We start from the raw sequence: 14099 nt of genomic DNA, 5'->3' as shown, positions 1-14099 counted from the left end.
ACCAATCCAAGTGCTCCTGTCCGTCTTCGTCAAGGACGCCACAGCGTTAGCGATCTGTTGTTGTGCATGTTTTTCCATTGGGTTTATCTTATCGGGGGGGAAACCCTTGCGAGCACGGGGAGAACATGCAAACTCCACACAGAAAGGCCTGGGAGATACCCCACCTGAGTACCTGGCATCATGGAAACCTGGTCCCCAAGCGGGAATCGAACCCTGGACCTTCTTGCTGTGAGGCGACAGTGTTAACCACTACACCACCATGCCATATCAATGTGGCGGTCCTTGAACCACTGCTCTCTAGCCAACTATTTATAAACACACTAGTAACAGTTGTAGGTTGATGTATTGTGCAAAAAGCTATTATGGGCACGGAAATTATAGGGGCCCATTTTCATACAGGCGGACAAGCATGTCTCAACCACAAGCCAAGGAGAGAGCCTGGTACACAATATACAACCCTGCCATATGTACCATTAATAGTACGCTATCCTGAGGTCAACTAGTCTAGGCTTGTCTAAAACAGTCTTCAATGGTTAATCCTGGAACAAATACTAGCATAGCCACCTCCAATGTACAGTCCCCCCCCCCCCCCCCCCCCACACACACCACCCAACCTCCTCCAATGTAGTTTCTTCCCCCTCAAATGTATATACTCTTTTTTAGACCCTTTTTGTATCACAAACAGTACTGTATATTTGTAGATCTGGTAGGTATGTCATAAATGTATAGATGTAGCAGTACTGTCTATCTATATGTCATGTTATGATGAATTGAAAATGGGGGACCCTGATGTAAACAAGACGAAAGTCTTTCTCTGGTCTGCATCCCCTTAACAATTGTGTGTATTGAGCTGTACTGTACTGTACCCATTCTGCAATCTGTTCATACAGTTTTCAATCAATCAATCAAGTGGTTGTTTGTAGCTACAGCTAGTTTACAACCAATTACGCCAACAAGGCTCTAATCAACATTAATTTACCCCCTCTCCCATGAACTCAGAATACCGGAAGTGTTGGTCTATTAGTTAATAATACAGTTAATTAATAACAACTCGTATTAAAGCGTTTGGTGGCAAATACAGTAGTAGCACCGACTTAGCTTAGCTAAAATTAGCCGTAGCGGCTATACCATGTTAGCCGGCCGGCTAGCTAGCTGACTGACTGTCTCGACGCCACCATCATCACTCAAGCAGCTAAAGATAGATACCATACCTCCGGCGGTAAGTATGGCGGTGGGGTTCTGTTGTTCCTCGTCTTCCTGCTCCTCCTCCTCTTCCCTCGTTTGCCCTTTTTCGTCCGCGATTTCTTGCCCATCTTTCTCCCATTGCAGGAGGAGTTGGATCCTTGGACGTTTCTGTTGTTGATGATCGCACCGGTCTCGGACACCACAACACGACCGTCCATCATCATCACTTCAGATCACGTCGAGCTAGCTCCGACAGTCGGTGGTACGAACACATATCACTATAAGCACAAGTTATTCGCCATGATTGCGATAATAAACCTCTATATATCGTATCCATCATCGAATAAAGCGTCCCAACTCAAAATACGCAGCTCGCTGCTGTGCCGCTGCTGCGCAATCTGCTGTTTACGTTTAGCTGCTTCGCCTCCTCCAGCCTCAGCTTCAGCATCATCTGCTGTCAGACAGTGTCCTCCTCCTCCAGCTTCAGCATCATGCCATCATCCCCTCCCCTCCTCTCTCTGCTGTCAGACAGAGAGTCCTCCTCCCACCGAGCTGTGTGCTGTCAGCTACGCAGGAGGCGTGTAACTGTTCCGCAACAGTAAGTGACTTCCGGGGTAGGCCTGATTGGCCCCGACAGGCACGTGACGCGCAACTTTCTCTGCCGCGCGGCAGAGCTTGCGGAATGATGTAACCGTCCAAATCCGCTATGACTTTCATTCAGCGCTTTAGCTCACCTCGCAGAGCAGCGGTCCTGCGATCCTGCGGTCCGTTGTTGACGAGTTCGAATCCCATCGAATTTTTTTTTTTAACGTGATTTTTTTTTTAACGTGTATTCTTTCGCCGGTTAAGGTTAGGCATGGTTAAGGTTAAGGTTAGGCATTGTTTCGGAGTTGGTTAAGGTTAGAACGGTTAAGTTTAGGCGCTGTTAAGGAGCTGGTTAAGGTTAGAGTTTGTGTTAGAGAATGGCAATATTCTTTCTATGGTTAAGGTTAGGCATGGTTAAGGTTAAGGTTAGGCATTGTTTCGGAGTTGGTTAAGGTTAGAACGGTTAAGTTTAGGCGCTGTTAAGGAGCTGGTTAAGGTTAGAGTTTGTGTTAGAGAATGGCAATAGACAGCCTATTTCCGCGCGACAGCTCTCAGCAGCCTCGTTGCGCGTCCTGAGTTTGCCGCGTCACGTGCCTGTCGGGGCCAATCAGGCCTACCCGGAAGTCACTTACTGTTGCGGAACCGGTACACGCGATCAGGAGGAGGGCATCTTCCCCTTCACAACAGTACGATACTATTGACTGATTGATTGATTGATTGAAAACTTTATTAACAGATTGCAGAATGGGTACAATACAGTACAGCTCAATACACACAATTGTTAAGGGGATGCAGACCAGAGAAAGACTTTCGTCTTGTTTCCACCAGGGTCCCCCATTTTCAATTCATCAGGACATATATGACATACATGACATACAGATAGTCAGTACTGCTACATCTATACATTTATGACATACCAGATTTGCAAATACAGTACTGTTTGTGATACAGAAGGAGTCAAGAAAAGGGAGTATATACATTTGACGTAGAAACTGTACATTGGAGGAGGTTGGGTGGGGGGGGTTGGGTACACTGGGATATTGACAACCATACTGGGTAATTTACATTGGAGGTGGTTGGGGGGGGGGGGGGGGGGGCACACTGTATAAACAAGCAAAACTGTACATTGAGGGGGGGGAGACTCTGTACAAACAAACAAAATTGTACATTGGACTCTTGACAAAACCATACTAGGTAAATGACTGTACATTGGAGGGGGTTGGGTTAGGATATTTACAGGGGCCAGTGTTGAATTGCAGTCTCCCGTAGGTGTCTCTTGAGAGAGGTTTTGAAAGTGGGTAGTGATCCACATTCCTTTACAGCTTTGGGTAGGGCGTTCCACATTGATGTGGCATAATTGCGAAACGTGTTTAGTCCCTTATTTGAGCCGAATCTGGGTTTAACATGATTTGTGGAGCTCCCTCTGGTGTTGTGATCGTGGTATTCACTGACCTTTGGGAAGTATTTTGCCATGTACATGGGTACCTTGGTCGTGTAGTGTATCTTGTAGACCAGGCCCATTGCAAGTTGCTGTACTCTGTCATCTACTCTAAGCCATCCTAGGTTGTCAAAGTGGGCAGGGGTGAGGTGGGTTCTAGGAGTAAGGTCAAGCAGTAGTCTGACCAGTTTGTTTTGAGATGTTTGTAATTTTGTTTTTAGCGCCTTTGAGGTGCTTTGGTACCATGAGGTGCAAGCATAGTCGTAGTACCCCTGAATGAGTGCTCCTGCCAGAGTCTTCAGGGTATTCTTGTTTACCAGAGAGGAGATCCGGTACAAGAATCGAGTTCGTTGGTTGACTTTTTTTATTACATTGGATGCCATTTTGTCACAGGAGAGATTAGCCTCTAGGATGGAACCCAGGTAGGTAATTTCATCTTTCCTTGTGACAATATTGTCACCCACTGTAACTGAGAAGCCGTCGGTCTTGCTGAGTTTGTTATTTGAACCGAAGAGAATGGACTCTGTTTTGCCCATGTGTAATGATAGTTTGTTATCAGCGAGCCATATGCAGATTCTGCCTAGTTCCGAGCTGAGGGTTTTTTCAACCTGTAACTTGTTCTTGTCAGAGACCAGCAGGGCTGAGTCGTCCGCAAACAGGAACAAGTTGCAGTCACAAGCTGACGACATGTCATTTGCATAAATTAGGAACAGTAGCGGTCCTAGTATGCTTCCTTGTGGAACACCACAGCTCACTGTGAGAGGGGGGGATAGGGTACCGTTTACCTCCACCATCTGTTCCCTCCCCTCAAGGTAGGATTGCATCCAGCTCACTGATAGACTATCAAAACCAATTGCTTTTAGCTTGTCAATCAGTACTGCCTACTACTAGGATGTTGAATATACAGTCTCTACTCTCTGCTAGTAGTATGACAGAAATAGCTTATGTAATATATAGACCAATAGATATATAATATATAATATAATAGACATATAGATTCAATGTGAATCACTACCCACTTTCAAAAACACTCTCAAAGAACACCTACGGGAGACTGCAACTCGAAACTGGACCCTACAAATGTCCTAACCCAGTTGTACAGTAAATGACCAAGTATGGCTTTGTCAGTATTCCAATGTACAGTGTCCCCCACCCACCCCCACCTCCAATGTACAGTTCCCGCCCCCACCCACCCCACCTACCCAACCTCCTCCAATGTACAGTTTCTACGTCAAATGTATATACACTCTTTTCTGGACACTTTTTGTATCACAAACAGTACTGTATTTGCAAATCTGGTATGTCATAAATGTATAGATGTAGCAGTACTGTCTATCTGTATGTCATGTGCGTCATATATGTTATGATGAATTGAAAATGGGGGACCCTGATGTAAACAAGACGAAAGTCTCTCTCTGGTCTGCATCCCCTTAACAATTGTATGTATTGAGCTGTACTGTACCCATTCTGCAATCTGTTAATAAAGTTTTCAATCAATCAATCAATCCACTAATCTAAATGAAATGAATGGGTACAATACAGTACGGCTCAATACACACAATTGTTAAGGGGGATACAGACCAGAGAAAGACGTTTGTCTTGTTTACATCAGGGTCCCCCATTTTCAATTCATAGTGACATTTATGATGACACTTAACATTGACATCATGCCATAGGGACATACAAGTATATAGTACTGTTACATTTGTGATATATACGACATGCAAATATACAGTAGTGTATATATCTATGCCTATATCTATATCCAAATCTACATCTTTAGATATCTAATCTATATCTAAATGACTTTGTAGGCCTAATGGTATAAACACTTCAATCAACAATGTGATGCCAAACACTTCCATTACATTTTGGGATTGAATTTAGTATGCTGCAATTGTATATCATGTTGATATTTGCATGCAAGGCTGGTTGCAGGCAGCCTGTAAATCAAACTTAAAGGAACACGGCAACATTATGGGGAATGAGCTTATACGGTCTTCTCCCGAGTCAGACAAGAAGATGGATACCAATTTCCTCTCTGTGGCTATCCGGCAGCAGGCTAGCCTAGCTTAGCACAAATTAATGGAAGCGGATACGGACCAGCTAGCCTATAGCTGTTGGGCAAAAACACCTGAGTTTTAAGCTAGGCTAGTGTTCCTTTAAAAAGGAATTCCATCAATGCAAATAATAAAAATAAATGAGGCCATACTCCGATATCCATAGATAACATCCCTGATCAAGTATTTATTTCAAACCTGCAATACACACTGAATACGAATAGTCATCAATGTCTAGTCATATTGTTAAAGTGAATGTTTTTAACTGGTGTTATGATTTAGTCCCGAATTCCAAAGCCGTCTACTGTAGTTGATGACATAATAGTGGAGAAAGTGACACCTATTCATTCGTCCCACTGGGCTAACTTCTAGTCAATGAAATAATAGTGAAAATCATTTAATTTCCACACTTTGAGGTCTACTATTTCAAGACTATACAGCTCTCTCTAGTTGTTGGAGCGGGAAATCCCTCAATCATCACCATAATGACCGGTGTGGCCAATCTTAGACAAAGAAACATTTTAGAACCATGACCAGTTAATTTTTCTCAATATGGCCGCAGAAGAATTAACTTCCTACTCGTCTTTTGAGCTGTACTGTACCCATTCTGCAATCTGTTAAAGTTTTCAATCAATCAGTCTGTCTGCCTGACCACTATGGAACGTCACTTCATTGTCCTATCTTGATGATTTATAATGGGATATGCCTGTTAATTGGGTTGAATAAATTAAATGACTCAATCAATCAAGTCGATCATTGAATACTCATTCAGTAGCAGCTGTGAGACACAGGGTTTTGACCCTCACTGCTGTGAGGCTCAACACCAAAGTAAGATCAGACTCATGTTTACTCAAAATGACAAAGAATGAATAAATAAAAACGTACCTCCGTATAAAATGTTAGAATAACATTTCTACCTACAAGGAAGGGATCAAGAATGAGAGAACCTTGAAAAACATTCATTCATTCAACTTAATAAAAAAAATATTATCAAGTAAGGAGCTTATTGCAATGCAAGCACTGCGGTCAATGTACAGGGGGCGTGTAGCTTTATGCCAAGCAAGCAGTGCAAAAATTTACCGTAGTGGCATGCAGTAATGCGCCTTTCATTTTCGCGGAAATAGGCTGTCTATTGCCATTCTCTTTGACAAACTCTAACCTTAACCAGCTCCTTAACAGCGCCTAAACTTAACCGTTCTAACCTTAACCAACTCCGAAACAATGCCTAACCTTAACCTTAACCATAGAAATTATATTGCCATTCTCTTTGACAAACTCTAACCTTAACCAGCTCCTTAACAGCGCCTAAACTTAACCGTTCTAACCTTAACCAACTCCGAAACAATGCCTAACCTTAATCGGCGAAAGAATACACGTTAAAAAAAAATCACGTTAAAAAATATTTTCGATGGGATTCGAACTCGCCAGCAAACAAGCCATAGGATCCACAGCCATGTGTCCTTGCCAATTGAGCTATTTGTTGGATACTGAATAAGGGGCGGTGACTTATATATATTGAGCTCCGCTCGTGTCGCATGCGCGGGCACCTCGCGCGAGCACGCCGGCGCACGCACGCACCTGAGCGAGCACGCCGCCGCCGGTGCACGCACGGTAGCATTTGTCTGAAAAGAAGGGCGCTTTACCGCACTAGCGTGCGGTGACGAATGCGGAAGCATTTTTGCACTGCTTGCTTGGCATTAACGTACAGGCGTACAGCGGAGATGTGATGCACAGAATGACCACGTGGTGGCAGTGTTGTATTAGTTCAATAAGTGAATTCTCTAGGGCAGGCTACAAACAATTACAATTTGTGGAAATTCCACATAAAGCACAACAAATCAAACAATGGATTCAGACATTTCTTAAAAAACTTGCTTTTATTGAAAATTAACCTTCAGAGCTGCAAGCTTAGTAGATGGGTAACGTTATCCGTTTTGGTTTCTAAGACAACGGTGACTTAACGTCTGCAACAACAGACAGATCACTGATTACAGGCCAATAAACTCCAGTGATACACTGGTGTACAAATCAAACTGGGCTCGAATGCACAACGATGAGCAGCTAAGCATCAGGGTTCATGGGGAATCCCACCAAAACACTTATTCTACAGAGGAAAAAAGATATTCGAGTGGACTTACCCTTTAAAATTACACCTGTATTTAAAGAAAAATCTACTCCGTTTCCCAGTCTTTAATTTATACAGGCGAAATGTAATCTGAAAACACTTTAGGAACGTGAAGGATTTCATTCCAAAATCCTATCCATTTTGGATAAAACAAACTTCCAGTATATACACACGGCGACATCCTCCGGTCTTGTCATAAGTCAAGAATTTCAATAATAGTCAACGGCAAGTTTTACTTTCACACCAGCAATCGTTCTATAAGAGCAGGTGTCATTTATTTTTCTCAAATGATGGATCTGTTCATTTTGGAATGAAACTCTTCACTGCAACACGTGTCGAACAACATGAGGTATTCAAGCGACTTGTAGCTTTGAATAAACGCTAGGTGAGTCGGGAGGTGGAGGTATGAATGACCCTCCCACTGCCACCAGTGAGTCGGGAGGTGGAGGTATGACCCTCCCACCACCATAGGTTCCATCTGGAGGGCTTCTATGCATTTGTCATCTGAAAGATTCAACACTTTCCCTCGATTCTTGACTTGATGTGAAGACCGTGGCCTGTGCTCAACATATCCCCGGATGAGGTCTCCGCCATAGACGGGTTTCTTGTTTATAAACATACCACGTTTCGAGCCAATCAGCAACACCCGCTGAATCACATGACTGTGTTGCCCCCTACCTGCGTTGAGCTGCGGCACAACAACAAAAAAGTATGGAAAAACCATGGCACCCCTCTGAATAAAAGTATAACGGAGCTCTATGGGGAAACCATGACATGAAAAGTTGTTTCAAACGAAAAAAAAACGCCTGGATGTCATTTTCCCAAATCAGCATGGCTGTGAGAGTGTGAGCCTTTCACCTTTTACATATCTAGCTCTGGCTTGGATTGATTAGATTACTAGCATGGCTAACAAATGCAAATATTATTGTAGTCTGCCCCATTGTTCTGACCAGGATGTTCCTTGATGCGCGCACCAAGTCTGACATGGATGAAAAACCCGTCTATGTGACTATACCACTAGTAGACTCAGTGGTTCCCAAACCTCTCTCAAACCTTACCTTCCATGTAATTGTTCAATTCCACCACCAGCACACCTGATAAAGGGCTCGTTAAGTTGAATCAGGTGTGCTGGTGGTGGAATTGAACAAATACATGGAACGGCTGGGGTGCTTCGAGGAGAGGATTGGGAAGCACTGCGGACTAGGTACTATACACAGCTGACCGATCATTCAGATCAGATCATACAGACCGCTGAAGATAATTCTGCACAACGAAAAGGTGAAATGCAAGGATCCTCAACTGCAAGTGAGGATCCACCCCCACCCCCCCTCCCCTCATGCACCTTCACACTTTATTTCAAGACCTGGAAAGGACCCAGTTGATCTCCCAGTCTGTCCAGAGACTCGTGCAGCAAACCCTTGATCATTACCTCTGATATCACGTTACCCGCAGTAGTGTTCACATTGTCCACTGTCTGCATGTCATCAGGTTCTCCAATAAAACGTGCTAAACGTTCCGTGATGAAAAGGCATCTGAACGCAGACGGAAGACATCCAACGCCAAGAGCTCCTCCTTGAAACGGTATTGAAATATTCAGAGGTATAGCGAAAGGCCTGAGTAACAACTCGTCGACGTCAAGTACGTACATATTAGGGATGTTCAATATTGGCTTTTTTACCTATACCGATATTGTCCAACTCTTAATTTCCGATACCTATATCAACCGATACCGATATATGCAGGGTTCCCCCCCAAAAACGGAATACATTTCATTTCATATCATATCATAATTTCATTACATATCTCTTGTTGTGGAATTAACACAACATTATGCATACTTTTGACAATAAACAAGAATTTGTTCTTACTTGCTTGCCTGGGTAAATAAATGTAAAAATATATAAATTTTTCTTTTAAAAACCGATACAGATAATTTCCGATATCACATTTTAATGCCAATATCGGCCGATAATATCAGACATCCCTAGTACATATAACGCGCTAACCCAGCCCATGTGCTAAATCAATACCATGCATATTCCTCTCTTTTGACTTGTTATTATAATGTAGACCGGCATTCTTCATATAGCAAAACAAACTAAACAAAATAATCTTGGGTTAATGATGAGTTCTTGCAGTTATCACATTCACTGTCATTGTGTGTGTGTGTGTGTGTGTGTGTGTGTGTGTGTGTGTGTGTGTGTGTGTGTGTGTGTGTGTGTGTGTGTGTGTGTGTGTGTGTGTGTGTGTGTGTGTGTGTGTGTGTGTGTGAGAGAGTATGTGAGAAAGAGAGGGGGGGGGCGAGGACACTTTGATTGGTTGTGGGTTCATTCTCCACTTCTCCACTCTTCCTCCCTCTGACGTGATTGGCAGCAGACAATGGTTGGGTTTCCCCAGAAGCGCCGTTGGCCTTTATTAGCTTGGATCAGACGGCTTATTTAGTTCTACCTTGACTCCCTTCTCTCCAGAACCTAAAAATAAATGAAAGACAGATTAAGGGGTCATGAAGAACACAAATACTTTCACTCGCTATTGGAATGCAGCTACTTTCACTTGCTCAGCCACATAACGGAAGATGACACAGATGCATTTACGTGTAGGTTTTGCAACACAGTGTGAGAGACGTACGCAAAAAATGCCATGCTATTCACGGACCACACAAAAGCCAAAACTAGAGGATGCTGCACACGGTATTGTACTGCATAACCGTACTGCTGTGGTAATCTTGTGAAAATGGGACTTTTGGCTCAGAATATGGTGCCTATTCTAATGACTTCATAGCTCGTCTGCAGAGGAGACTCATTTTGCAACATGTGGCGTTAACTATCTTGTCATCAGTGGATTTTAGGGCTGTACCGAATGTCATTTTTTAACATTCGAAATGTCTATTGAAGTATTCGAACGAAGCTTCGAATGTCTGTATTTATTTTTTTTTATTTATAAAAAAAAGATTATCCTCAAACTAAATCCGCAAGTGATTAATCTGATTAATTTTTTTATTTTTTATTAAATCAACTTTCTTTAATGAATATAACGCAATCAGTTTCGTCAACATAAATAATCCAATAAGGGCACGGTTGGTACGAAAGTGATGGTGACGTCTTATAGTATTAATATTATAATATTAGTGTAGCCTAAACTTTATCTGCAACTGTGAAGAAAAACCCCATTGGTTTAAACAGATTCAATACATACACAAAAAAGATTCGAATGTTGATTTAGAATTCGAATGTCAACATTATGTTCGAAGCCTCGAAGCATTCGGTACAGCCCTAGTGGATTTAGCACCGAATGTTCCAAAGAAAGTCCACAAGACACTCGTCCAGCTTCAAAAGGCCTCGAGGCTGCAATCATCAGTGGTGCCGCACGCCCATAGTGTCTTCAAGGCTTAGGGTTTGGGTCGGTGCAGCCCGCCACAGAGACGCCAAGAACACAGACGAGCACAATGCATGTTATTAGGGATGTCCCGATCGCATTTCTTTGCTCCCGATCCGATCCCGATCATGTGATTTTGAGTATCTACCGATACCGATCTTTCCCGATCCGATAAAAAAAAAAAAAAAAAAATTTAATTTTATTTATTTTTGTATCCCAATTTCTCACATTACATTCACCCTGAATGTTAACGTTATCCAGGTGAAAAGTTAACTTCATTCAAGCGAGGCATTGCAACAGGAGTAATCTAAAAACTCCGCCTCAAACCTGCTGCTTCATGAGAGCAATGGTGCCATTGTCTGTAAAAATCAGATGACTGCAAGTTCTGCAACTAGTGGATGTCCCTCATCCTTGACATAAATCATTTGATGTATAATTAAATCAAAGGAAATGAGTTTGTTTTGGCAAAATTCTTCTGCTCTGTGTGACAATAAATAAATGAATGATATGCAATTTAAAACCAAAACTAAGGCCTCAGTATGAGTTTAAGATGTGAACAGTCATGTTTGTTGAATTAAAAAAAAAATTTAAAAAAAAAAGTTTAAAAATAAAATCTTCTGAAAATCACGTGATCGGATCGGGACATGTTATCATACTATGACAAATACATAAGAGATATAATTGAAAACCAGTTAACTGGTCCTTGCAATACCAGCCTGACCCACTAAGGCACTCATTGGTTAGTAAACCTGGCCTTGGGTATTTTTGCATGCTTCACACAACTAGGCTACATTCTCTCCCACCGCGCCCTAGTTGTAGAAAACGTTCATCTCTACTTTTAGGGTGGGGTGTGAGGACTCCGCTGAGGTCAAAGGTTAAAAAGGTGAAGTAAGGGTTAGGTTCATAAAAAAACGTTTTAGGTGAAAGTGATGACAAGAGTCCAGCGTTGCCGATTAGCCAAGTTCAGCAACTAGAGCTTGGGGGGGGCGGGCGACTAGTGCTGCTTTGCCTACTTACTTACTGATGAAGGCTGCAGTGAGACGGGCCTCCAGGTTCTGGCGTAGGGCGAGGCGCTACCAGGCCAGCCCATAAAGAACACACCGTTACAGAACCTGTAGTGCTGCGTCTTGTTCAAATCATCCTTCAGTATATTTACGAGACAGGTGTAAAAACACATTCCTACCTGTCACGCGCTTCTCCTTGGCTCGAGCCCGCTCGTCGGCGTCGAAATACCACACCGTTATGGCGTACCTGCAGCGACACATGTCACGTCTATAATACAATGTGAAAATATGACACAGAGAAAGCCATGTGGAACACGTCAGAAATCAAGAAATTTGTATTTTCATCAGTCTTAATCTAATAGTTTCCTACTGTTATAAAGTATTACTCTAATGGCCTACTGTTGAGTTATACAATCTTAATCTAATAGCCTCTTACTGTTGAGTTATAAGGTCTTAATCTAATAGTCTCCTACTGTTGAGTTATAAGGTCTTGTCGCACAGCACCAGCATGTAATTTATCCAATCGGGTGCATTCCACATGGAGAAATGGGAAGTAGGGAGGGGATACATGCAACAGGTAAACAACATTCATTTTGGACCCACAAAAAATATTTCTAAAAGTTCTGTGGATGTATCCATCTTTAACACTTTGAGTGCCAGCGACGAGATTTCTCGTTAGTTCATGCCAACCGTTGAGTGCCAACGACGAGAGATCTCATTGTTTAATCGTTATTTTTTTTTATTATCGATTTCCATTCATTTTTCATCAATCTAGCCTCATGTTACCAGTGGGGATCTGTCTGAACTCGAACAGAGAAAATACCGCCCCCTATCGTCTCTCCGGATGGTACTGCACCCCATTGGATTGGATTGAATGAAACGCATGGAGAAAAAAAAAGTCCTGCTTCCACATTTGTCAGACAAGTAACCGGAGACGATCCAAGTAATCGCCCACCACCAGAACAGCGGAGAATGTGTGTTTCCAGTACCCAGCGTTGGATCAATAAACGCGATCAATATTTGGAATGGCGATCAGGAATAATCTTTTTGTTGAACATCCGATCTGAGGTAAGGAATCTATTTTACCAGTCTTGGGATAATCAGAGCTATTTTCACCTATATATCAGCGTGTGCCATATGTGTGTATGTGTGTGTCTGTGTGTGTGTGCGATCAGGAAATAAGATAATAGATTTTTTAGCCCACTTCTATAGCGTGCATAAGTACACATATACTATCGATAATCTAGCGTTTATTTGAAAACGATTCATAAATAGGCCGAAAAATTACGTGTTTTGTGTATTCCAGTGTATTCCAGTAAAGGGCGTTTATCACAGAATCTTAATTTTTTTCTGGAACTTTAAAAAAACTAGCAGTTTTAAAAATGGTATAAAACGGAAATGAACCGATTAAAAAACAATCCGTTTCGACAATGTTGACTGCAAACAAGTCATTGATAAGGGACGGCCATATTAGACACATAGCCATAATTTAAGATATAGTTTATGCGTTCGCAAATATGAGAGCTCTGTCATTGAAGGGGGTGGTGGCACACAACAGGGTTCTGGGGCACCGGAGGCGTGGCACTCAAAGTGTTAAAAATTATCCCTCTACATAAAAAATCTATAGCACCTGTAAACGGTTCCCTGACAGTCTCACCTGGTTGCGTACGCCGGCTGAACCTCATGCGGGTTCCGTCGGTCAGACCAGAAGAATAGCAGGCGGTCAAACTTTGGCTCAATGTCAGCGAATGTTGGTTTGTCCTCAGGGAAAATCCTCAGGAGGCCCCCGTTTTTCTGCAAACCATGAACACACAGACGACGGTCACTACGCTACAGAGCTGTAGGTTCCCAACCTCTTTAGTTAATGAGTCCCAGGGGTGTAAAAAGTACTCAGAAATTATACTTAAGTGAAGGTATGGGTACCGTCTCAAAATCGTACTCAAGTAAAAGTCAGTATCTGGCTAAAAACACACTTGAGTAAAAGTCAAGTTTCTACTTTTAAATGTACTACTTAAGTACAAAAAAGTTAAAGTAAAAACAGTTTTATTGCAAGGGATATACCAGGGGTCTCAAACTCATTCCATTGTGGGCCAAGTTTTAATTTTAACTACCGTACACATTTCACCAGGTGAGTTAGTTGAAGAAGTGAGCCAACTAGTGAAATCATCAGCTTCGAAAGAGAACATGTCATGGAGATAGGGCCATGGGTGCTCGTCTTGTCCGTCCACGCAGACCGTTTCGTCCACTTCATCACTCGTACTATCGTTTCTGGCCATCTTCTGTAGCTCGTCACTCTGACTGTCTATTCTTCTGATAGCAGGTGTTTA

General features: G+C 42.5%; 2 protein-coding genes across 3 annotated transcripts in view; both read right to left on the bottom strand.

The window, feature by feature from the left end:
- Positions 1–1635, bottom strand: part of gtpbp2b (GTP binding protein 2b) — a 44237-nt gene extending 42602 nt beyond the window's left edge. Inside the window, exon 1 of the mRNA XM_084318579.1 lies at positions 1212–1635. Coding sequence (XP_084174705.1) covers positions 1212–1409 — 198 coding nt within the window. The 5' untranslated portion in view covers positions 1410–1635. The remainder of the gene's footprint in view (positions 1–1211) is intronic.
- A 7126-nt stretch (positions 1636–8761) lies between these two features.
- Positions 8762–14099, bottom strand: part of LOC311231411 (egl nine homolog 1-like) — a 67128-nt gene continuing 61790 nt past the window's right edge. The window contains exons 4-6 of one of the 2 annotated variants that reach the window (XM_084317989.1): positions 13430–13566; positions 11952–12040; positions 8762–9864 (exon numbers count right to left, since the gene is read on the bottom strand). In XM_084317989.1, coding sequence (XP_084174115.1) covers positions 9809–9864; positions 11952–12040; positions 13430–13566 — 282 coding nt within the window. In that variant the 3' untranslated portion in view covers positions 8762–9808. The remainder of the gene's footprint in view (positions 9865–11951; positions 12041–13429; positions 13567–14099) is intronic. The other variant, XM_084317990.1, reaches the window with a different exon arrangement.

This window comes from Notolepis coatsorum (genome assembly GCF_963971535.1).
Source record: "Notolepis coatsorum genome assembly, chromosome: 7".
Classification (NCBI taxonomy): domain Eukaryota; kingdom Metazoa; phylum Chordata; class Actinopteri; order Aulopiformes; family Paralepididae; genus Notolepis; species Notolepis coatsorum.
The sequence above is the reverse complement of the archived record's forward strand: the minus strand, read 5'-3'. Positions and strand labels throughout refer to the sequence as shown.